General features: G+C 37.2%; 1 protein-coding gene across 1 annotated transcript; it reads left to right on the top strand.

Annotated features, from left to right (window-relative positions):
* Window positions 1-9,251: 9,251 nt before the first annotated feature.
* On the top strand, window positions 9,252-23,363 carry LOC107705321 (polycystic kidney disease protein 1-like 2). Its single transcript, XM_016508577.1, has 21 exons — window positions 9,252-9,576; window positions 10,408-10,557; window positions 10,711-10,823; window positions 11,268-11,330; window positions 11,877-12,014; window positions 12,140-12,243; window positions 12,324-12,441; window positions 12,856-12,984; window positions 13,234-13,453; window positions 13,572-13,753; window positions 13,841-14,071; window positions 15,172-15,273; window positions 15,366-15,544; window positions 17,072-17,206; window positions 17,808-18,010; window positions 18,499-18,689; window positions 18,798-18,933; window positions 20,350-20,545; window positions 20,877-21,093; window positions 23,079-23,163; window positions 23,273-23,363. Exons 1-21 carry the CDS (start codon window positions 9,252-9,254, stop codon window positions 23,317-23,319), a joined length of 3,264 nt encoding a protein of 1,087 aa, XP_016364063.1. The 3' UTR covers window positions 23,320-23,363.
* Window positions 23,364-26,138: the final 2,775 nt, after the last annotated feature.

Below are 26,138 nucleotides of genomic sequence, written 5' to 3'. Positions count from 1 at the left end.
CCAGGCGGAAAAGACCGACCACTTAAGGGCATAGAGGCGTCTCGTAGATGGGGCTCTAGTCTGTGAGATAGTATTCAGGACGCTCTCAGGGAGATCTACTGATTCCCATCGAGAGCCCAGAGGTGCAGAGCCCACAGCTCGGGCTGGGGGTGCCAAATCGTCCTGTTCGTCTGAGAGAGAAGGTCCTGCCTCAGGGGAATGGGCCACGGGGCTGCTGTCAGCAGCTGAGACAGCTCTGAAACCCAAAACTGGTTCTTCCAGAGCGGGGCCACCAGAAAGACTCTGTGTCTGTGTTCCCTGACTCGTCTGATTACCTGTGGGATCAGAACGATCGGGGGAAAAGCATACAGGAGGAGGTTGGGCCAATCGTGGGCCAACGCATCCTTGCTTTTCGAAAAATAAGTTGGGCAGTGAGAGTTGTCTTGTGAGGCAAAGAGGTCGACCTCTGCCCTGCCAAAGATCTCCCAGATTTTTTGAACCGTTTGCGGGTGGAGCATCCACTCCTCTGAGGGGACATTGCTCCGAGATAGCATGTCTGCTCCTCGGTTCAATATGCCGGGTACATGTGCTGCCCTCAATGAATGCAGGTTGAGATGTGCCCACTCCAAGAGGCGTTTTACCATCTCGATTCGAGGTGAGCCCGCCTTGGCGATTTATATAGGAATCCCTTCAGGTCCGGTAAGAAGGTCTGAAGGGCTCGACATACTGCCAACATCTTGAGGCAGTTGATGTGTAGCCGGCCTTCTGTATCTGACCAGGAGCCAAAGGTCGGTCTGCCCTCGCACAGAGCTCCCCAAACCGTGTTGGATGCATCTGTCGAGACAACCTTCCTTCTGTGAATCAAGCCCATAGTCACGCCCTGCTTGAACCACTGTGGGTCTTTCCAAGGGGCCAGAGCTGTTACACAGGCCTGGCTCACCCTGACACGAATGCGTCCGTGACGCCACGCATGGGGCTGAATTTGCGGTTTCAGCCAGTACTGAAGGGGTCTCATGTGGAGCAGGCCCAGCTGTAGTACCGGTGATGAAGAGGCCATGAGGCCCAGCATCCTTTGAAATGACCTGAGAGGGCGAGAGGCTCCGATTTTGAAAGACGCCGCGAGCTTCTGTATGGCCAATGCACGTTCTGGCGCGACTACCGCCCTCATGTGGACTGAGTCGAAAACTGCTCCCAATCGTCTGTGATGGGGGGCTACCTGGATGTTAAAGTAAGCATCTTTCAGATCCAGAGAAAAGGACCAGTCCCCTGGGCGTATTTGCGAGAGGATCTGCTTCAGGGTACTCATTCTGAACAGCCGTTTCATGAGGGCACGGTTCAGGTGTCTGAGATCGAGGACGGGCCGGAGGCCGCCATCCTTTTTGGGGATGAGGAAGTAACGGCTGTAGAAGCCTGACTCACTCTGAGCTGGCGGAACCGTCTCTACAGCTCCTTTTGCCAGTAAATTCTTCACCTCGGATCGCAAGATGTGAGAGTTCTTGCTCTGCACTGAGGTGGAGACCACGCCGCGGAACCGCGGGTGTCTTCGAGCGAACTGGAGTGAGTAACCTCGTTTTATAATTCCCAGAATTTATATATCCTGGTATTTTTTTGTTAGTGTAATTTGTTTAAAGTTACAATGGCAATCAAATAAACCTGAGACTTTTCTTCTGATTTCAGGGGATTACAGAGGGTTTACTGTCATTTTATATTCACACAGACTGCGAAACTCAGGAGCTGATTCAATGCACGGAAGACGCAAAACAAGAAAAAAAGTGTCACTTATTTATCTGTAAATGCATGCTCTGCTTGAGCTGGTGACCCTTTTAACAGTGTTGCCAACTAATTTTCAGGGGAAGTTGCTAAAGGAAGGTCGATTTTATTTTGCTAAAAGTTGCTAAATGACGTTGTGATGTCATTGCGCGATGACGTCATTACGTAATCACGACGCATTATTTTTTTTACATCAAATCTCAGCAAGAAATATATATTTCTATATGTTAATTCGGATTTCTTCATAAAATAATATAAATACATAATATAATATTAAAATATAAATAACTATTTTAATATACAACATTGAATTATTGAACACTTACACATGTTTGAATGATTACAATTTAATTTTTTTTTTTATATTAGCTAGTAAACTTGTAAAACTACACATTCTGAACAATTATAGTTTTAAGCAGTGTATTAATAGTCAGTATGCACTCTAAGAAAAGAATTCACAGGTTTTTGCCTGCATTTTAAATTACGCATTGTATTTTGTGCTTTCGGGTTACAACGGATAATGGATAATGGATAATGGATAGTGGATAATGTCCTGGAAAATTACTAGAACCTTTTCCATTTTTCTAGATATTTTTCTTACAGTGTACTAACTGATCAACAATCACAGGCACAAGCTAATAACAAGGTGTATCATAAATGAACAATTATTAAATTATTATTATTATTATCAAATTGGACAATTGCAAATAGCAATAACTTAATTCATGTGATGTGTGTACTGCTAGGCATCTTTGGTTTCCTCTTTTGTAAAATTTAGATGGAAAATGTGTGACTCCACCGGCCTCGCTCCGTTCCCACGGCTCTCGGCCCCGCCCCCACTCGTCACAAAAACATTTTATTAGCATTAGTACAAAGTAATACATGTAAAGCATTGGACAACATACAACTCATCTCCTTAAACAAAAAACAATGGTTGTGCTTTAAAATGTAAAATCAGCCGCTTATGTTCATTGAAATACAGCAAATTATCATCATTTAAATAAAAAAATCCCAAATTTGTGCTGATCTGCCGATCCTGATGGAAATATGAATGAAGAAGCCAATTAAAGAAGCGCTGAAATAAAACAGCTCTATTCTGCCTGAAGAACGCGGAAGTGCTGTCACCAAGCATTAATTTGTCAACAATAACTTCATCTAACTGAAATTACCATACTAGACAGATGATAAGATACGATTCAAGAGTTATCACATAATATTTCTGTAATCCCAGGGGTCACCAATCTCAGTCCTGCAGACACCAGACAACTCCAACCCTAATTAAACACACCTGAACCAGCTAATTAAGACCTTGAAACTTCCAGACAGGTGTGTTGAGGCAAGTTGGAGCTAAACACTGCAGGAATTCGGCCCTCCAGGACTGAGTTTGGTGACCCCTGTATAATACGGTCAAATCATTTACAAAATCATACACAAAGGAATGCGCATACTCATGCTTCAAGCATCTACACTAATAAGATTTACTGTTTTATAAACCAATGGAATTGGGTGTGGTGACTTAGTCAGGGTAGACACCATTTAGAACTTTCGCTTTGGAAGAAAATGAGGATGTCAGGGGACAGACCTACAGTCATTACAAAGGCACAAACTGTGTATAAAGGGGCTATAACTTACAACTGGTTTATTTTAGAATGCATTTATGGTTGTAAGGAATTTAACTCATTGAATTTTACAATGAAATTAATTACCGGCTTTTGATTGGTTGCTGGTCGGGCGTCTGGATGACGTGGTTCTGGGAATTCCCTTCGGAGATTGGTTGGTTTCTTGATGAAGCAGAGGCTTGAGCAGTTGTTCTAAAAAGGTCTGAGTTTGCAAGACTTTAGACTTTTGAAGATCTCTGGCAGTCACGAAGTTTCAACTGAAGTGTTTGAGTTTTGGAGTCTCGCTCATGATGTTAGGGCATGGGAGCGCTTCGTAGCGTGGTCACCAAGGCGAAAAGCCAAAGGTCTACAGAGCGAGAGAGCGAGCGAGCGAGCCACGAGGGCTTTGTGTCCAATTTTAAGCAGACTGACTTTGGTCCACGACACGACGCGATCTTCCAATCGGACGCTGTTGCAGGGCTTAGCCACGCCCTGTGTGGTCCCTTTTTCGTGCACAAGTCACACCCGTGGGGGGGGAGTATTTCTGCAAGTTTTAATAACTTCTGATAAAAGTATTATCACCAGAGAATGATACCGAATATAAAAATTTCACTTGAAAAGTCTGAGTTTGCAAGACTTTAGGCTTTTGAAGATCTCTGGCAGTCACGAAGTTTCAACTGAAGTGTTTTGAGTTTTGGAGTCTCGCTCGTGATGTTACGGCATGGGAGCGCTTTGTCGCGCGGTCACCAAGGTGAAAAGCCACAGTTCTAGAGAGAGAGAGAGCGAGCGAGCCACGAGGGCTTTGTGTCCAATTTTAAGCAGACTGACTTTGGTCCACGACACGACGCGATCTTCCAATCGGACGCTGTTGCAGGGCTTAGCCACGCCCTGTGTGGTCCCTTTTTCGTGCACAAGTCACATGCTCCCGTGGGGAGTATTTCTGCAAGTTTTAATAACTTCTGATAAAAGTATTATCACCAGAGAATGATACAGAATATAACATTTTCACTAACACCAATGTTCGGCGAATAAAACAAGCTTTCATTCAAGCTCAAATATCGGGTAGTTTGCATACACATTAATAATCTTATCTACTAAAAGGGGTTATACAACATTGGTTAAACTTGCACCGATTACAGGAAACACATCAAACATATATAAGACATAAAACATATTATTTGTGAATATAGTTGCCCTGTAATACTTTTAAATGATTGTCTTTTACGATTGTCATGTAAGGTTCTGTTTCTTTTGTTGTAAGAAAAGAACGCAGGTCCGTTGGGTTTCAGGAAGGGGCAGGAAGCAGATGTTCAATGGGTCATGTGATGGTCACGTATAGATCCTGTGTTTGCAGGCCTGAGGGTGTGATTAAATTACTTGTCCTTTTCCTGTTGGATATGAGAGTTCCATTCATTGGATCACAAGACATCACGAGGTATCTATAGGTTGTGAAATAACTCTTCAGTCCTGATACAAAAGATCTCTGTGTTCTCTCCTGATTGGATTAGTTTTCATCACTCCTCTGAGTAGATGACGACAAGACTGGAATATTGGAGTCATGTGCTGGGGTGATTAGTTTAGACCTCATGATGGCTTGGAGGGGGTGGGGGAGACATTTAGAACCTTCTGCAATATTTCTGTTCCATAATTCACGTGGTGAATCCACAGCTTATGGGGGTCTGTTTCACAAGACAGAGACCTTACATGGTTAACAAATTACATTATTGACAGTGTATTGTATGGATCTATGTTTTCAAGTTGATGAATATTTTGGAAGGGCTTTGCCCTGTATACACGAGCCACACCTGCCTTTAATTATATTAACATATATACCATAGTAAAAATCTATTCTAATCAATTCAATTCACAATACACATCGTTGCAAAGCAGCTTCACAGAAAATGAATCTACATTAATGTTTCTACATTACATTTAGGAGTAATTTATCAGTGGTGACCATGTCAAAGTGATGTCCATATGGCAGAAATGTACAGTAAAAATCATGCAGTTAGTTAATGACATGTATTCAAACAAAAAAAAACTTGAACATGATTAACAGTAACGATTATATGTTGCGAACAAACATAGAAAAATGTGACTGAAGCTTGTGTAATTCCTAGTTACCTCGAGATGCCCATCCCATGGCAGAAACAGAAAAGCAGAAGGAGAAAAATTAGCGTAGCTGTTGTTCAAACCATTTCAAGTAAAGAATGATATTGTGCATTTGATCAGATATAGCTGGAGTACAAAGTTATGAGATACACTGTGTGAATGCTTGGCTAAAGAGATGTGTCTTTAATCTAGATTTAAACAGAGAGAGTGTCTGAACCCCAAACATTATCAGACAGGGAGGCTATTCCAGAGTTTAGGAGCCAAATGCGAAAAAGCTCTACCTCCTTTAGTGAACTTTGCTATCCTAGATACTACCAAAAGTCCAGAGTTCTGCGACCTTAAGAAGTGTGATGTATTGTAGTGTAGCGTCTGGACCAATCAGACACACCATTTTTCATTTGATTTAACAAATCAATTATTCATTAGATTAACAAACGTTCACAGACCCCTCACCCAATAAACATACTGGGTGCCAAGTTGTCTGTGAACAAGGTGAACAAAACTCAACTAAGGAGTACTGAGAAGGACAAACTTCTGACTCCTTGCCTGACGCAACACAGCATCAGACCCCTCCAAGGGAGGAGCATCCCTTGAAACCGGTCAACACCCCAGAAGCAGCCAGACAAAGTTGGATTGAGCAACGGGCCAACATGCGCAACAGCGAAACCTCGACCAACTCACTTCAGGATGACAGGTGACACAGCCTCGACACCTGCTGCATAAGCTCGAGGACCCACACCTTGCTACAGCCTACATCACCACAGCGCACCAGCTGACAGCATCCACCACGGCACCACAACCACTCCTGGAGGCACCAAAATTAACGTTCTTAGAATTGACAGACAGTTGACCCTGAGAGGTCAAGTAAATATCTACAGCGGATCTAAATATTTATAATTAATTATAACTAGTTATGATTAATTATTCATATTTCCCCATGAGCTGATTCGCTACAGTAGAGTGATAGAATTGGGGTTAGTGATTAGAACTGTAAAATTGGGGTAATATGATCATATTTTCTTAACCTGGTAAGGACTCTTGCCGCTGCATTTTGGACTACCTGTAGCTTGTTTATTGAAGATGCAGGACAACCACCTAGCAGTGCATTACAATAGGCCAGTCTAGAGGTCATGAATGCATGAACTAGCTTTTCTGCATCAGAAACAGGTAACATGTTCCGAAGCTTTGCATTGTTTCTGTAATTTGCCAGTTTACTAGGATCTAGTTGTGGTGTCTTAATGAGAGGCTTAATAACCACCAGTTTGAAGAGTTTTAGGATGTGACCTAGAGATAACAATGAGTACAACTCTTTCAGGTAACAATTCTTTCAGTAATTTAGTGGGTACAGGATCTAATAAACATGTTGTCGGTTTAGATGTAGTGATAAGTTTATTTAGCTCTTCCTCTTCTATAGTTGTAAAGCATTGTAATTTTTCTTTGGGTGTGATGAAGAATGAAGCTGAATTACAAGATGCTGTAGATTCAACATTTGTTATTGTATTTCTGATGCTATCTATTTTATCAGTTAAAAAATTCATAAACACTAAGGATTTTTCACAAAAAAAAACTGTTTTTGCTGTTTTTGACACCTAACATTACCTTTCTTTGAGCTAGAAGCTGCCACCATGTTAAAAAAATAAATAAAAATAATATCTTTATAACGGCAAAAACTTCATATGAACCTAACTAATGTAAATATAAAGTTCTCAAGCTTACTGAAGGTAAGTAAACAGTCTAATTGCTTATTACAAGCAAAAGGATCTAAAATATGTTAATCAAAAAATAAACAAATTTTTTTTTTTTCAGGTAGGTCTATGGATTTTTGTTGTTTTTGACCCCTAACATTCTTTTTCTTTGAGCTAGAAGCTGCCACCATGTAAAAATAAATAAATAAATAAAATAAAAATAAAAATCATTACAACGGCAAAAACTTCATACTAACCTAACTAATGTAAATAAAAAAGTTCTCAAGCTTACTGAAGGTAAGTTAACAGTCTAATTGCTAATTACAAGCAAAAGACAAAAAAATATGTTAATAAAAAATTTAATAAACAGATTTTTATTTTTTTCAGGTAGGTCTGGATTTCGTTTTCCGTTTCCCTTGAGTTGGTTGTCATGGTAATTAATTTGATTATGTTCAGGTGTTTCTCATTATCATGTGTATTTAGTTCAGTTCTGTGTTGGTTCAGTTGTCCGGTGTCGTCAGTGTATAGTTATGCTTCTTCATTTGCCAGTGTGTGGATTTACTTATGGATTTATTAAAGACTGTTTGAACTTCATCTTCCTTGTGATGCGTGGTTTACAACCAGTTGTGACAAGTAAAGGCTACCACAGAAATAGCCTACTACAGACAGTTAATAAAGTAATACATGTAAAAATAAAACACTGCACAATCTTCACTGTATGCATATAAATGAGTTATTCAGTCAAGAGCAGTAAGTGATTTTCTCTGTTTCTTTTGTTGTTTAATTTAATAACAGACAGTAGTAAGTTTATTAGCCTGGCCATAGGCGGAGGGTGAAACTCCAGGGTATTTAACATGATCACAGTTTAATAAATACATTGTAAGTTAGTAATTAACACTTTTGTTTCCACAGTTATTCAAACAGCGCAAAAATTATATACAGAAAGAAAGCAAAGAACATTCACATTATCAAAGAACATTAGCCTATCACTGACTTCAGTCTATCGCGAGTTTAAGCACTCTCTAAAAACTTAATTCGACATTCGCACACGCTTTCTGTGAGCGCGCTTCAGGTGTGTGCGCACAGAAAACCATCTTGGACTCGGTTTCACTCGGAAACATTTTTCGAGCCTGCTTTCTCTTCCGTCTCTCCTGCTCTTTTCGCCCCATACTCACTATCCAGCTAGATGTCGTTGGCCTCACAGATTTTGCTATGAATGCATAATGTCAGTTGCTGCGCAGTAGGTTGTTACATGTTGCGTGCCAGTTTAGCATATTCGTGGAAGGGGAATAACAGAAGTGGTGCTTTTAACAATTAGGGCTGTCGCGATAACCGCAATATCGCAATACCGCGCTATTGACGAGCAAACCGCAGAGGAATGCAAAAACCGCAGCAACCGCGATTTTTCCGTGTTTTCTTTTTTCGTAAGGTTATGCCCTTCTCGTTTTACACTTCATGCATGTGGACTGAATATTAAACAAGTTAGTAATGATAACATAATGTGTACCATGCTGATTTGTACAGAGGCTCCGTAGATTTGCACTTAACAAGCCTAAACAGACAGTGAATGAGAGAGAGATCGACTGAGCGCGTGCAATTACTTGCGTCTGTCCTCCAGGCAGAGTCCTATTAACAATATTAGGGCTTCAGTTTGGTTTAGATCATTTTTATTTGGGGGGATTCAAATCATTATTTAAAAGGATTTTTAAAAATGTGTTTATTACAAAAAAAACGGACTTAAATTCTGGACCTTTGGCAGTGGGGGTTGGGGTGGGTGGGTGTATAGTAGCCTAATACAGAGAATAACAATGAACTATTTTCCATCATCACTGCACACGATTTTGTGACTTATAAACAAAATATCTTAATTTCACAAAACTGTGATCATGGATAACAATGTATTGGAGGCTTTTTGGAGAGTCTTGTTTTAAAGGCAGACTTTGCATGTATTTGAGTGCCTGCTCCCATTTCCCTAATGAAGTTAGTTCACATTCACTGTTTTCACAAAGTGAGATTTCCGATTTGCCTAAGATGTACGTAGGCACACTGTTTTTTAGTCCACACAGACTTTCCTAGACTGAAGGTTGCTTTTCAGCTATTATCAGTCATGGCTAGCTCAAAGCAAGTGCTTGTTTATTGTTGGATTTCAATTGTTTTGATGCCGCTTACAACTTGTAAGGATGAATCAGAAGAAAGTGGACACAAGGAATATGATTATGGAAGGAGAATTCTGGAAATTCATGAGGGAATAGCGTACGAGTTTGTCCAGGAATCCATGCCATGGGCTGAAGCCCAAGAGAGCTGTGAAAAACATGGGGGACATCTTCTGAGGGACTTGAATTTTGAGATTAAGGAGCTCCTACAAACCCAGTACACAGAAACTGGACCGTGGTGGGTCAGCCGGGAGTTGATGTATAAAAATTCCATCAATGGTGAGTAAAGTTCACAGTTTTTCCACCTCCTCTAGATTCTTTGCCCTTACTATATAACAAGGAAAGTCAAACCTGTGCCTAAAATAGAAAGTGCTGACAGATTTAGTAAGTTAAATGTAACAAGCTACATCTTGTCTCATTATAACTTTTGATTTAAATTTTGGGTAACACTTTTGGGACAATTTAGGGACCAGTTCTCACTATTAAGTAGTTGCTTATTAGCATGCATATTACTAGGCTGTTTTTAGTTCTTATAAAGCACTTATTCTGCATGACCATTAATCCTAGCCCATACCTAAACTTAATATTTACCTTACTAAATATTAATAAGCAGCAAATTAGGAGTTTATTGGGGGCAAAAGTTGTAGTTAAAAGTTAGTTAATAGTGAGAACTGATCCCCCAAACTAAAGTGTGACTAAGTTTGGTATTCCAATGACTTCCTAGAGTTTGTATGAAGGAATTAATTTGATTAGCCAGAGCAAACTGATGTTAGTGCAATATTTTAGTTGGTATCATGCTGTTCATAACATACTGTTTTGCCCAAAAATAAGGGTTCAGTTAGATCCAATAAGGGTTTTGCAGCCTGTTATCATGTATGAGAAGCCAGAAATCAATGTTTATTAAAAAAACGTATTATGAAATATCTTTAATCTCCAAAGAACCGTATAGTAATACAACTCAAGATCCCTATACAAATGTCTTTGCTGATAAGGAGGTGTAAAGAGCCATTGAAGAACCTTTATTTTTACCTTAAGAGTATATGGCAATGAAATAAATTACACTATATAATTCATAGAGATTTTTTTATATATGTTTGGGTATGTTTACAGGATTTGAACCTGTCTCATATTACCCTGTTAAAAATAATGGCAAAGATGTGAATGAAGATCACTTTGCTTGCGCCTATATGGTCAAAGATCCATTTCAGCTGGTGACCACACCCAACTGCAGTATGAGCTTTAGCTCCCTCTGCATGCGAGGTACAGAAACAAATCACCTCTCCTCAACACAAACATAACATAAAATAACATTGTTTGATGATGTGAATCAGAATTACTGGACAGCACAGAAATAAGATTGCTTACTACATATTTTCTATGAAATAAACAGAATGTAATGCTATGCCGTTACAGATTTAAATACACATCTGACACCAAGGGAAGCAAACAAAAGGAGCCGCAGAAGTCTTACTGACACATTGTCGTCATTGACAAACAATATAGGAAATACTACTGTGTTTTTGATGGTTGGTGAAGTTATGCAATTGTAAAAGAATTTGGGCCTATGTTTTATTTGAGTAAGGTGGCCATATCCAGATCTGTTTTATGATAGCAGGCCTCAAAAAAAAGAAAGGTAAAAGAAAAAGTTTAGGATAAGGGTATGAAAAAGGTAAAAGTAAAAAGGATCAATTTTATTGTAGAAATTAGTAATATATAAAACCATCTGTAAACTTGCTTAAAATGGCTCATTACATACCATGATGAACTGGTTTATGACTGTAAAGAAGTTAGCTGCTTGATATTTTTATAAGGGACTGGACCATAATCAAACACTGTGTATAAATAATATCATTAAATAAAAAAATGGCATATAACATATTTACAAGAGTTGACATACAAAGTAAATTACAATCTCAACAACAATTCATAAACTCATGAGATAATATTAACCCTTCTTGTCAATCTTGCAGAATGCCAGAACAATGTTGAAGGATTTGGAGACAACAACAGAAGAACTATCAAAGGGCAATAAGGTGATTCATACATTATATTATAAAGCATTAATTATTAATACATTACATTATTGTATATCGTATTTAATAATCAGTCTCAAGTGTATATTTTTTTTCTGTTTTTCCAGCATCAGATTTGTATTAGCCTGTAAGATTTTGAGTAATAATATAGAAATATTTTTCATTAAACATTTCTTTCTTTCTTTCTAAAAATAAATAAAATTTTAAAAATATAAAAAATATTTACCAAGCTTTTAATTTGCAATATCCTCATTTGTGTTAGCCAGCAAGTTAATATCCTCATTTGTGCAAGTCTGCCAGGCATTAATACATGTACATAATCAACAAAAGTAAATGTAGTGACAACCCGACATTGGCCCAATAGGGCAAAGAAAAGTTCACACTGGTCCCAGGCCAACATACCATCCTTATTGTTGATCCCTGCGTAACACCAATAATAATATTCTCATTGCTTCAAAATCTTTAAACCACATATTCCATTTGTTTTTATCATAACACATTGATGAATCAATGTAAATAATTTTCTTTCACTTTCTACTTGGATAGGTCCAATATCTGCAAAACATATATGATCACCTTCTAAAGAGCGGTGAATTGAATGGAGACCCGCTTGATGAAATTATGAACAGCACTGCGGCCATACTTTTGTATTCACAAGAGTGTGAACCTGACAACATGGATGATGTAAGTCAAGTTATCATTGGATCAAATTATTTTGAGGCTGATTATGTCTCTCTAGACAGATTAATGCTTTGTATTGTTATAGCTTTTCGTCTGTGAATATTTCTTTTATCTTTTTTATCAAACAGCTTGAGGAACTCATCACTCTTGCTGGCAACATTTATGGGAAGGCTCTAGCTGTTAACGGTAACATTGTCAAGGAACTTCCAACAGGCACCATTTATGTCACCAGGTCATTATTAGCTGAATGATTGCTGGCCTATGTTATCATATGCAATGGATCATATTTGATGTACAGCTGTGTCTCCATAGGCAAGATTCAAGCACCGTGGGTGGAAAATCTGTTGGCTCAAAGGATGGAGGATCTTGCCAACTCCCAACTCTTTCTGCAATGACAAGTCAACTGCCCACTGGGAATATCAATGTCCAGGTTTGCTAACATGGCATTCACTGATCAAAGTCCTAATTTTTAACCCAAGTCATAAAATCAGCTACATCCTTCTTCTCGGAATGTAAATCTTCATTTATACAGTCTAAAAGTTAAATTAATCTCATTGACTTTCTTAATATAGTACATATTTCTGGTCTTATTGTTCACTGATTCATCAGTGCACATTATTCCAAAAGAGAGAAAAAAAAGTCTTTCTTGATAATAATTAATCAAGCAACTTGCTCCACCTCTAAAATGACTCTTTTTTTTCCCGTCTGACCTGTTCAAGCAGTTTTATTATTTTTTAACCCCTCCCCTGTCATATAGAGACCATTTGCAGTCATTTCAGACCATTTACAATCATTTCACAGGCATGGTCATGATTTGAAGATGATAAAAACTTTATTATTACAGCTCTTCCAATTTAAAGAGAATCCATTGGAATTAAAGTCCAACGAAAGCATCACTGGAACAACTTGCAGCTTTTCTTTGCAGAATGGAAACTCTTCAATCAAATTCAAAAATCTTGCAGAGAACATTGAGGTGAACTCATTTTGCAACATATTAGTTAAATAACTATATTAAGCTCACTTCATCAATTTTACGTATCTGAACATTGAACAGAGAAGCATTTGGCTTTCTCTATGAGATTTGTAAGACACTAGTCTCTGTAAAGCTGCTTTGAAACAATATGTATTGTGATAAGTGCTTTAAAAAGTTTAATTGAATCAAGCAATTGAATTAAATTGCATTGCAAGTAATAAGTAGGTAATGATGCTTCCCTCTGTACAGATATATCTGCCTCGGCCTGAAGCTTCTGAGCCCGAAGTTGTGGATATAGCCTGGAAACCAGGGTTCACTGTCACCTCAACATTCAACATCTCAGACGTAAATGTGACTGTGGTTGTTGCAGCAATCCCAAATCAAAATACAACTCTCAGTTTTACTTTGCACCCACCAGAGGAGGCAAATGCCACCTATTTGAATCAAAGCACAAATGTAACCTACAAAGGTAACGTTTGGAAAATAATTGATAAAATGAATAGTTCACATGTATTATTAACGTTAGTAAACGATAAAGACTAAATCGTCATGAGATAAACCTTTCCCATGCATTATTTGTGCAACAGACAATTATCGCTGGCTGATCACCCCTGAAATGAGATGGGGAATTGAGGGGACCTGGAAGGTGGCAGTATTACCAGCTGGTCAATCCTCAAGTAAAACACTGACCTTTAAAGTCTCAGTTTTTGTAACCAAGTGCCTGTTTTGGGACACCACACTTGACGCCTGGAGTAGAGAGGGTTGCATGGTAAGACTCTATAATGGTTGTTCATTTATTATGTACATTTAATATACAGTCTTTTCATAGTGTTTATGATATCATGTCTATCCAAAGGTTGGTCCCAATACAATGCCGAACCTAACTCACTGTTTGTGCAACCACACAACATTCTTTGGGAGCTCCTTCTTTGTGATGCCCAACCAAGTTGACTTGTCCCAGACAGCAGCTTTGTTTGCCACAGTAAATGAGAACTATATAGTGGTGGTTTTACTTAGCTGCTTCTTTGCTCTCTTCCTGGTGGTTGTAATGTGGGCCTGGTATGCAGACCGCAAAGCTCATAGAAAGGTACAGTATACCCACATTTACTTTTTTACTTAACACACTCATGTGGCTTGTTGAGGAGAGAGGTGCTATGACCCAACCTAAATTTTTTTACCTAAATAAAACAGCTGACAAAATCCCAGTTACATTCAAGGAGGGATGAAGCCATATTTGGAGATCAGGACCTGGATTCACAAAAATCTTTCTTAAACATTAAACAATAACCCTAATAGCAATTACTGAAAAATTCAGGATATTGGTTTCAGTTTAATGTGGTGTGTCCTAGAGCACTACATATTAGGACATTAAAGGTGGGGTAAGTGATTTCTGGTAGCCAATGTTGATATTTTAAATCACCAAAACAAACACGCCCTTACCCCAAAAGGGTCTCGCCCCTATTTTGATAGCTCCACCCCACACATACATACGCAATCCAGGTGGAATCTGCTGTGCCAGTTGGCCGAGGGTATGATGATGTCATCAATAAGTGAAAGCAAAACCAATGTTACTCACCTATCGAGAAGAAACAAAGCAACCTCGGCGTCCGATCGCAGGCCTTTCCGCTCATTGAATTCTCTCCAGCACTGGAAAGCTGATCCGATATTTACACGGGTCCTACTTCTTGCCTTATCGTAAGCCTTATTTTGTTCCGCAGACGTTTTCCTCTTTTGTTTTTATCCGCCATCTCGATCTTTCTGTCGTCGCTTGGCTAATGTCCGTCCTGTGCACTGAGCGCTCTCTCCTCTGCGTCATGAGTAGACACGCCCCTTACTGCTGATTGGCTACAAGTTTGTTTTGGTACTCAGTTTTCTAAAGCGTTTTTGAAAAAATACATACCCCACCTTTAATAAATATGTCATTAAATAGATTGCTTTGGTTTGTGCATCAAAATTATTAATGTTCGGTTACTGTGTCTTAATTTCATCAGTCAGTTTCAAAAGCTAAGAGAAAAACATCACTTTTAGATCAATTTGAATGCTTTTTTACTTTCACCAGAGTATGATTTTAAATGTTGACACAACAGAATTTCAATGCTAAACTGATTCCACTGTGTCCATTGCCATTGATACACCAAGATCCTTGATACATATACCTGTAATGTGGTAAAATACCTGTGTTCACAGCGTAAGATGACTCTGTTGGAGAACAACCATCCATGTGCCATGTACAACTACCTTGTGAATGTGCAAACAGGCCACAGAAGAGGGGCTGGAACCACTGCGAAGGTAAAACACCCTGTGTCTATGTGCTTGTCTTCACTGGCCTATACTCATTGATATGTTTAGAAGGTGCTTAATTCAAGTCTTTTCTTTGTCAGGTAATGGTGACCCTCCAATTCACAGAAGGGCAAAGTGAACCTTACAATTTGTCTGACCCTGAGAAGCCAGTGTTTGAGAGGGGAGGGGTGGATGTGTTCCTGCTCAGTATGCCCTTCTGTCTTGGAGAACTGCAGAACATTGACATATCACATGACAACTCAGGTGGAAGCCCTGACTGGTGGGTGTCTGCATGTACCGGCTTTTGCATGCTTTTTCGTATTTTTGCATAGCAAGGCAGAAACAGAGTACACTTTAAAATGAAGTGAGTATTTTGTGTTGCGTACTAATCCTTTTGTAATTTATTTAATCTTATTTAACTTCACAAGCAAACAAACACAAATAAAATACAACAAAATATATATTTAAGTAAAAATAAATAACTCTGTAATAAAAAAAAAAACATTTAAATGTCCCACTTTATATTAAGTGGCCTTAACTACTATGTACTTACATTTAAATTAATAATTTGTTACAATGCAATTATTGTGTACATACATGTTTATACATTGTACTTATATGTAACATGTTTCGTAACTTTGCAATGTTTCTAAGATGGAAGAATGCTGTTTTTGTAACATGGGAAATATGATTTTCAAAAGACAAGTTGCTGTCTAATATAACACCCAGATTTTTGACTGTAGAGGAAGTAACTGTACATCCGTCTAGTTGCAAATTGTAATCCAAGAGATTCTGTGTACTGTTTTTTGGTCTAATAAGTAATATCTCTGTCTTATTCGAATTTAATAGGAGAAAATTATTGGTCATCTAATCTTTTTCATTTTTAACACACTCTGTTAGCTTATAATTTAGAAGTTTCATCTGGTCTTGTTGAGATATATAGTTGAGTATCATCAGCATAACAGTGGAAACTAATCCTGTATTTTCTAATAATATTACCAAGGGGTAACATGTATATTGAAAATAGCAGAGGACCTAGGACAGATCCTTGTGGCACTCCATATTTTACTGGTGATAATTGAGATGACTCCCTATTTAAATGAACAAAATGGTAGCGATCGGACAGGTAGGATCTAAACCATCTTAAAGCCTGACCTTGAATACCTGTATAGTTTTGTAATCGATCTATGAGTATGTCATGATAGTGTCGAACGCAGCACTAAAATCAAGTAAAACTAGCATATCCCACCTCAATAGCAGCAAAAGTTTTTGCAATACAATATAAACACAATAAGTACATTGTACTTATTTTTTGTTGTAAGTACATAGTAGTTAAGGCCACTTAATATAAAGTGGGACCGATTATAATACTTTGAATTAATGGCCAAACATCAGAGTTTGTGAGATGTGATAGCTCTTGAAAGTTATTCTTATCCTTTATCTCTAATGTAGCTGTTGATCAAAGAACCTTCTGGTTTCATCAAATTAAGTCCAAATGCTAATTTCACGTTCAAAATTCATCCTTAATCTATGGCAGAGGTGTCCATCCTGCTCCTGTAGGGCCACAGTCTGTCAGTTTAAAGCTCCAATTCTAATCAAACACAACTGGACCAACTAATAAAATTCTTTAAAATTACTAGATACATCTAGGCCAATGTGTTTGGGAAGGTTGGCGCTAATGTCTGCTAAACTTTGTCCCTTCAGGGGCAGGATTGGACACCCCTGATCTATGAAGTGATGCATGAAATAAATATGCCTATGAATGAATTAGGTTGCACATGTCTCACATCACAAAATGTTCCATCAGGTACTTGGACAGAATCACGATGCAGGATTTACAGACGCAGGAGGTCACACACTTTCTGTGCTCCACCTGGCTGAGAGGTGAAACGTGCAGGAGGACCTTCAACTCAGCCAACATGAATGAAATTGCAAGCTTTGGGTACAAACTTACATTCTCATAGAAACTACATCTAACTTATACCTTTTATGAAACTTATTCTATATTATACTATTTTCCAGATTTCAGAATAAGGTCATCAAAATTATGAAATAACATTAATGGAAGAATGGGAATTATGTAGCGATCAACAAATCAAATTAATCAAACTATTTTAGATTTTAACCGCTCTTTTTCTAGATTATTGGCTCCGGACACTCTGTGCACTCAGTGCACTCTGGTCATTAAGTCCAGGACATTCTGGACATTAGGTCAAGAATAATTGTTGTATAATTGATATTATTGTTTGGCTTCATTTAGAAATATTTTCTTTGTTGGAAAAAAATTAATTGGCCCCATTTTGTTCTGAAATGTAATTTACTCAATATTAACTTCTCGTTTATCGAACTGTTGTATAAAAGCAATAACACACTTGCAATTGTGCAGTTGTACTGAATATCAGTACTGTATTTAGTCCAACATTCTCTATAAGCCTTTAAGACAATGAGAAACGATCAGTCTTTAGAGTGGTAATGTTCATTTTAAAGTATTTTCAAGTAATAATTTTGGATATATGTACCTTCCCTACCAACCCCCATCCCAGCAATATCTTCCAGACCCGGACATCTTCTGGTTTTCGGGATGAGCACATCTGGGTGTCAATTGTCGACCCTCCACGGCGCAGTCCTTTCACACGTGTTCAGAGAGTGTCATGCTGCATGTCTCTGCTGCTCTGCACCATGGCCATTAACATCATGTTCTGGAACCTTCCTATTGATGAAGAGTCGCCTGTCCTTCTAAAGATAGGTTAGAAAACTTCCCTGCGGAATGTTTAATTTTTTAAAGTTATGTAATGCACAAATGGGCACAAATGCCTCACTCTCAACACCACTCGGCTACTTTTATGCAATGCATCCTGTTTGAGAATGTCATGCTTGAAGGGAGCATGTTTTATTCAGTTGCTTATTAATTTATGTTCATTACACATAAGCATTATATATATATATATATATATATATATTATAAAAAATAATGCATAATGACATCAGTTAGTTAATTGGTTCACCCAAAAGTGGAAATTTTATCACCCTCACCCTGACATTGTTTCAGACCTGTATGAATTTCTATCTTCTGTTGAACACAAAATAAGTTTTTTTTTAACAATGTGGGTGACCAAAGAGTTGTTGGTAGCCATTGACTTCCATAGGGACAGAATTCTCTTTTTTGGGTGAACTATCCCTTTAATAATAGTTCCTTTTATAAATGTACACAAAATATTTTCTTGGATATTACAGGCTCTTTTGAACTGACATGGCAGGAGTTCATGGTAGCCATAGAGAGCGGCCTTTTCATGTTCCCCATCAACATCCTGATCATAACTATCTTCAGACACATCAAACCACGCATTCTCCCTAACAAAGACAAGGCTGGCACCTCCAAGAAAACAACAGCAGCTGCTGCTGTGTCTATGAACACTATCATAAAGGTTCTTGCAGAAGTAGTTCTGAAGCATAATAACTGCTTTCTCCAATAATACATACTTGTGAGCAGAATGTTATATTATTATAAGTGAATGTTCTGTTCCTGCTCTTAGGAAACCATAGGACTGTTAAATCATCTGAGCAAAAGCCCGAAAAATATGCTGGCTGCCAAAGAGATACGGCCTGAGACCAGTGGGGATCTCTTCTGGGGCCTGAATAAAGTGAATGACGTCCTTCAGATTATGCAAGGTTCCTTAATCAGTATTACATACATTTCATTTGCATGTGTTCTTAATATTTAGCATTATGTTAACGTTATTTACTCTTGATACACATTACTTAAATCAGTGTTATTTTAGTATCATTAAGATACTATTACAATTTTAATTAATATGTTTAATTAGTTTTTATTTTATATTTAAAATGTAAATTTTAATGTTTTAGTAATTTAGTTGTGTCCATTTTTATTAGTTTTTTAATATATCTATATAGTTTTTATTCATTTTTATTTCAGTTTTAGTTTTAAATGAAAATAAGAACTAACTAAAATAAACTACCTAATAACTAACTAAAATAAAATTAAATAAGCACATTTTTTCCATTTCATTTCAGTTAAAGTTTTGTTTTTATTATTATTATTATTATTTCAAGTAATTTTGCTAAATCAAGGGCCACAATGGAAACAAGTTTGGTAACACTTTAGATTAGGGAACACATATTGACAATTAACTAAGAGTTTTCCCTCAATAAACTCCTAATTTTCTGCTTATTAGTAGTTAGTAAGGTAGTTGTTAAGTTTAGGTATTGGGTCGGGTTAAGGGATCTAGAATATGGTCATGCAGAATAAGGCATTTATATGTGCCTCATAAGCAGTGTTGGGGGTAATGCATTACAAGTAACGCAAGTTACGTAATCAGATTACTTTTTTTAAGTAACTAGTAAAGTAACGCATTACTTTTTCATTTAGAAGGAAATATCTGAGTTACTTTTTCAAATAAGTAACTCCAGTTACTTTGTTTCCATGTATTGACTGACAGCTTTGGTGTTGCCATGTTGAGAGAAATCAGGAGTAAGTGCAGAGCGTTGTGTGTGAACATGATCTTACTGTAGTTCTAGACTAAATATGAACATGTTTAGTCATCTCACCTGCACAAAAACAGATTCAGTATTCCTCAAAATGAATAAAAACAGTCAAATGCAAACTCAGAATATTATACAAACCTGCAATAATTAAATATGTTAAATAAGACAAATATCATTTATGTATTTAATCCCATTTTATTAACCAATGTCCTTGCTACTGACCTTCGATGATCCAATTTAACCATTCTAATAATTAAAAATGACACATTTGTGTTTGATTTTAGTTATTGCTGAGTAGTGTTGAACTTTCTTCTCCTGCGTCATATTCTTCATGCGATTAATTTGTCTTTAAAATAAAGTGTTACCATACATTTTTATACATAGCTGTATATTAAACTTCAAGTATGTTCTGCCTCAAGCAACATTTTCATTCTTAATGTGTGCAGCTCTGAAAAGACATATTCTTCTGTAATATCATGTGACATAATGCTTAATATTAAGTCGTCCTTCATCAGAAATATATTTGAAATGTTTTTCGTTATACAGAGAGTTATAATATCCCTGTTGTGTGTTCCCATTCAGTGGATAATGTTGGTGATCCTCACTGGTCGTACTGCAGCCGCTTTGTGTTCCATTCACTGAGCCACATTTCTAACCTACTGGAGCATGTGGGAGAAAAGGGCTTTTTCCTTAATGAGGAGCTTCGGCAGGCACGGGGGACAGTAAATGTTCTGCTGAAGAAGGCTGAGATGGCGACTCTCCAGCACGCTTCCCAAAGGTCAGGACTGTCACCTCTTCAGCTACTCCTATTGTACATTTATTAAAAATGATTCCCTTTCACAAGAAACTCAAGACCTTTTAGGCTCTTTTTGTACTTCCATATTCTTTCTCATTAATCTCACATTCTTTTTATTTTCTTCTCAACCTTTTTGATCGATTTCTAGTCCATAATTCACTATCAGTATCAATTCAACGTATGAACTATTTAATTGCTTTTAACCTTAGAGCTGGTTCTTTGAAAATGTAAATAATAAGCAGATGTTCTTGTTAGCCGAAATGCAAGAATTGTTTCTTCCTTTAAAACAGATTTGTTGTTGTTGTTGTTCCAGCCCACCATCTGTGCAAGTACAGAAGAAGCAACAGGGTTGGTGGTTGCCTTGGTGGTTTCTTTTTATTGGTTGGTTCCTGCTTTTTTCCATGAGCGGTATTTCCACCTTCTTTACCCTGCTTTATGGCTTCCAGTACGGAAGGGATTCTTCCATTCAGTGGGTCATCACTCTTACATTATCTCTTGTCCAAAGCATCTTCATCTTGCAGCCTCTAAAGGTAAGAACCAGTGGGATCTTCTGAGAAGCAGGAGACTTAAAGGAATAGCTCACCCAAAAATGACAAATGTCTGTCATTCTTTCCTACCAACGCTTAAAAATGTATTATGTCAGGTTTGGCATCAAGCATATTATGTTTGATTATGTTCGACTAGAGTATACTTTAGTGTCGTTTCTGTTGAAACTTGTATGTCATGTATTTAAATATATTTGTATTTGCACTTTACACATTATTTGTAGTTATAACATTGGAATTTAGCACATTTAAAGTGTATTAATCATCTTTAAATGGTGTAATGTTGAATAACACATTACAGTTAAAAATGATAATCAAGCACTTTACATGTGCTTTAGTATGTTAGCACAATAAAAAAAAAAAGAGTACTTCTCCCCAGTTAGTTCACCCCAAAATGAAAATTCTGTCATTAATTACTCTCCCTCGTGTCGTTCCAAACCCGTAAGACCTTCGTTCATCTTAGGAACAAAGATTACAATATTTTTGATAAAATGTGAGAGCATTCTGACCCTGCATAGACAGCAACGCAACTGTAATGTCCCCAGGTCCCAGGAAACGTAGTAAGGACATAAAATAGCCCATGTTACATCAGTGGCTCAACTTCAGTTTTGCGAAGCTACGAAAATACTTTTTGAGCGCAAAGAAAACAAAAATAACATAATCTATTTAACAATTCTTCGTTACGTTTTCCGCCATTTTGGAGAGTACCCAAGAGCGTAATCGACGTAATCAGCGTTGTTTACGTTCGGGGGAGAAAGCGCGCGGCTGCGCGCATGAACGTAATCTGCGTAATCAGTGTTGTTTACGCTTAGGGGAAAGCGTGCGTATGCGTTGTGATACTCTCTAAAATGGCGGAAGACGTAACTCGGGGGAGAAGAATTGTTGAAAAAATTATGTTATTTTTGTTTTCTTTGCGCTCAAAAAGTATTCTCGTAGCTTCGCAAAACTGAAATTGAGCCACTAATGTCACATGGGGGAACGACATGAGGGTGAGTAATTAATGACAGCATTTTCATTTTTGGGTAAACTAACCCTTTAAAACATAAAAAAAATAAAAAAAATAAAACAATGCACTTTAAAGTAAAATTTTAATTTGACAGTATTACAAAGTGCACGTTTTAATAGTATGTAAAGAAACAGTCATGAAAGAGTATCTCTCTTTACATATACCTAAGTGGCCTTTAATTTTATATATTAAAGGGGTCATATGATGCGATTTCAAGTTTTCCTTTCTCTTTGGAGTGTTACAAGCTGATTGTGCATAGATAAGATCCCTGAAGTTGCAAAGACTAAAGTCTCAAAACCAAAGAGATATTCTTTATCAAAGTTAAGACTCTGCCACGCCCCCCTAAAACGGCTCATTCTAACACGCGGGGCTTTGTAGAAAACGAAGCGTTTGAGAGAGCCGGGGCATAGAGGACCTACAATAATGTACAGTATTTGAAAAATAATGTGTTTTTTGAACATTAAAGCATGTCAACATATTCTGTTACACCAAATACACAAAATAATGATCTTTAAAATAGCATCATACGACCCCTTTAAAATGAATTATTCATTGTGATGAATATTATCTGCGAGTAAAATATACTTTTAAGATTTGAAGTACACTATAAGTGCACATTCAATAGAATTAGGTGCACTTCTTTTGTAACAGAGGTCTGCTTTTATTGCTTGAAAAAGAGCAGCTTGAACAATCTTCAGAATTTCTCCTTTTGTTTGTTTTCTCAGAAGAAAGGAAGTCATACAGGTGTAATATGACATGTGAGTTAGTAATGATGGCTTGTAAATAAATAGTGTTCTATCTTAATTAATGAGTATGGATGAGTGAATACATTTTTATTTTTGGGTGAACTATTCAATTCTTGGACAACAGTCTCAGTTTTCTCTTTTTTTAATCTCACTGATGTCTATGAGAAACAACTGATTTCTCATGTGTGATTTCACCTCCTAACTGTTATGGATGACAGGTGATATTTGTGGCGATCTTCTTTGCCATGATCCTGAGGCCAGTAGCTGTGGAGAACAGTGAGGAGGTTGAACTGCTCTTGCAGGGTGAGAACATGCACACTAAAAAACAAAATAACTTTTTCTCTGCCAATATCAGAACAGTATTACCGAACACAAAAGATTTTCTTATTAATTCTTTATTGCCACTGAACAGAGCAAAAGAAAAAATGTGAGGAATACGCTGGGAGGTCAATATCCTGATTACATCTCACCGCAGACTCAAATTGTAACGGAAGATGCTTGATTTGAGAAGTCATCAAACTCACCCAGTTTTATTCTAGATTTTGGTGTTGGGAACAGAGGATGCCATTTTCATGTCTATGCAAATGATTTGGCGTCTCACTGTCTCTTGCAGATTATAATCCATTTGTGTAGGCAGACTTTATTTTTCGTGTTAATATTTTAGTAACTATTACTGTGTACAGAACTTTGTATGAAAATCTAGCAAAATATATTGTCTAAGTGGTTTAGTCTATACTGTCACAATAATAATGGTGTATTTAGAACACACAAGTTTTTCTTTACTTTTTGTTTTTCTGATCAAATCAGAAAACAAAAATGGGTTTTCTAATAGATGATGGCAATAATGTCACTTGAAAATTACATCTGTCAGCTGTCATATTGAGATTCACAAACAATTATTTTAAAAATTACTGTCTGACAATCCATGAACATATCTACATTTTGTAGGGCAGTATCATTTTAGACTTGGCAATTTTTGCTTAAATTAGCTACTAAAGGTGCAGATTCTCATACCACTCAAATTTTGGTAATTGTTCAGTAAATAGTACGTCTGTGTGTCTGTTGTAATTGTTGAGCTTTGCTTAGTGTCATCTCAATGTGAGGGGTAATAGCTCAGTGTAAATGTTGAAACAATATTACATTTTAAAACATTGAATATTCACTATTATGTCTCAGTTTAATCCATGTAATGTATAAATACTCTATAAAATGTATTTTAGTATACCTTCAATAAATAACTTATTTTCCAATGCATTACAGTGTATCAATCAAAATACATTTAACATTCGAAGCAATTAAGATCAATGCAATTTTCAAATATACACTACTGTTTAAAAGCTTTTTGATGGTTTTGAGAGAAGTCTCTTATGCTCACCAGGGATGCATTTCTGTAAAAATAAAAAATACGTTAAAAACGTTTATATTGTAAAACATTATTTGGTAACATTTTATTTCGATAGTCCACTTTAGACATTCTATTAACAGTAAGTAACTTTGCAACTACATGTCAACTAGCAGTTAGTCGAGTATTAGTAGACTGTCTGCTTAACACTTAAGACTATCTTCTAACACTTTCTTTGTCAACTTATTCTACTAACCCTAAACCTACCCTAACAGTCTACTCTGAGAGTTAGTAGACATGTAGTTGCAAATTAATGAGAATTAGTTGACATGTAGTTACAAAGTTACTTATAGTTAATAGAATGTCTAAAGTGGACTATCGAAATAAAGTGTAACCCATTATTTCAATTTATTTTCTATTTAAAAATATTTTAAAATGTCATTTAGTCTGTGCACGCCACTGGTGATAATAAAAATAAGCATTTTAAAAACACACTTAAGTACAGTCTTATTTTAACAGTTAGATAAAAGTTTTTTTTACATCGTCATGTAAATAAATCATCATGGACCTCTTTATTGTTGTCATATACAAAAACTCTGACTGACAACTGTGAAATGTTCTAAAACTGTAAATTACAAATCAGCTAGTAAACGTTTAGCTGGTACTGGCAATGCAAGACCTTTTTGTGAATAACAGGAGTTATAGCTGACAGTGCTTCCCCCACCTTCACGTCAGCACACTATTATTAGGAAGGTGTGTCATTGCCTCACTTGTGCATCCACTCATCCCAGCCGCAGCCGTCTGTGCCCTGCTTCAGGCCACATTTGTTAGCAGTCACATGCAGACGCTCTCTCACTATACCTGGCCCCTGAAATCTCCTCTGGGTCTGTATGTTTATACTTCACAGAGGTGAGATCCTGAAGGAACACTCACAGGCAGTGGGTTTGTGTCCCGTGTCCCTGTCTCCGTACACCTCATCCACCCAAAGCAGAATGGGAGAGCAAGAACTGTCCAAACTGCTCACGATCTAGCATGTGAATGAATTGCCAAAATGCTGACCTTTGTGCTAGATAGAGAAGTTAATGATGTGCATGTTGCACACCCAGCCATTTAAAAAAAAGTTTGTGCCAAAACAACCCATGTCTCTCACAGTCCCTCAGATCAGAGTATTTAGTAAGGCTTGTGTGAATTGATAAAAAATGTTCTTGCAATAAAATTTATATAAAAACCTTGCAATGTAATATCTCAAATTTACATTAAAGGAATAGTTCACAGGATTGGACACGAGAGGTATTGCAATGTATCCACCTAGAAAAAATTTGACATTCTTCCAAAGGATCACTGAGGGCCTTTTACAAAATGTGGAGCCCTATATTATGTACTATTGAGAACCTTACTGTGACATCTGGACCTTCTGACTAGACCCTTATTCATTTGATTAGACTTTATTGTATTGTCTGTTGCTTTTTGATATCCTTATTTTATTATTTTTATTTTTTGTGTGTTATTTCGGTGGCCCTTGGGTTTTTTTTTTTTTTTTTGAGCTGTCAGCTGTCAAACATCATGTGAGCTGTACTGGTCAAAGTGGTTAGATGGTTTTTTTTCCCCCTCTGTGACAGTCAACCCTGGAAATATTTGTAATATAATATTTGTATATAATTTTCTTTTTTGTTCTAAATTGTTGACACTGACTGTCAGTTTTGTCTAGCTTAATCCTATTGTGTAGCTTTTTCAACACCAGATAAAAGTCAATTCATTTTGCATGAATCTATGTTTTGAGGTTGTGAAGAGTAAGACAGTTTCACTGAGAATTAACTCATCAGTTATGAACAAGCCCTGTGTATTTAGTCATCTGCAATTTGTAGACAATTGTACTTTGTACACAATTGTACACAATTGGGGGGGGGGGGTCTCATTTGAGAGCTGAATAGGCCTC

This window comes from Sinocyclocheilus rhinocerous, unplaced genomic scaffold (genome assembly GCF_001515625.1).
Source record: "Sinocyclocheilus rhinocerous isolate Xijiao unplaced genomic scaffold, SAMN03320098_v1.1 scaffold1465, whole genome shotgun sequence".
NCBI lineage: Eukaryota > Metazoa > Chordata > Actinopteri > Cypriniformes > Cyprinidae > Sinocyclocheilus > Sinocyclocheilus rhinocerous.
This window is presented reverse-complemented; position numbering and strand designations above follow the sequence as displayed.

Excerpts from the sequence above, each read along its gene's own strand:
- LOC107705321 (XM_016508577.1), top strand. The coding sequence starts at position 9,252 with ATGGCTAGCTCAAAGCAAGTGCTTGTTTATTGTTGGATTTCAATTGTT. Across the intron at positions 10,558-10,710 it reads TAGCTCCCTCTGCATGCGAG|ATTTAAATACACATCTGACA; the intron begins GTACAGAAACAA and ends ATGCCGTTACAG. Across the intron at positions 13,454-13,571 it reads CACAAATGTAACCTACAAAG|ACAATTATCGCTGGCTGATC; the intron begins GTAACGTTTGGA and ends TTTGTGCAACAG.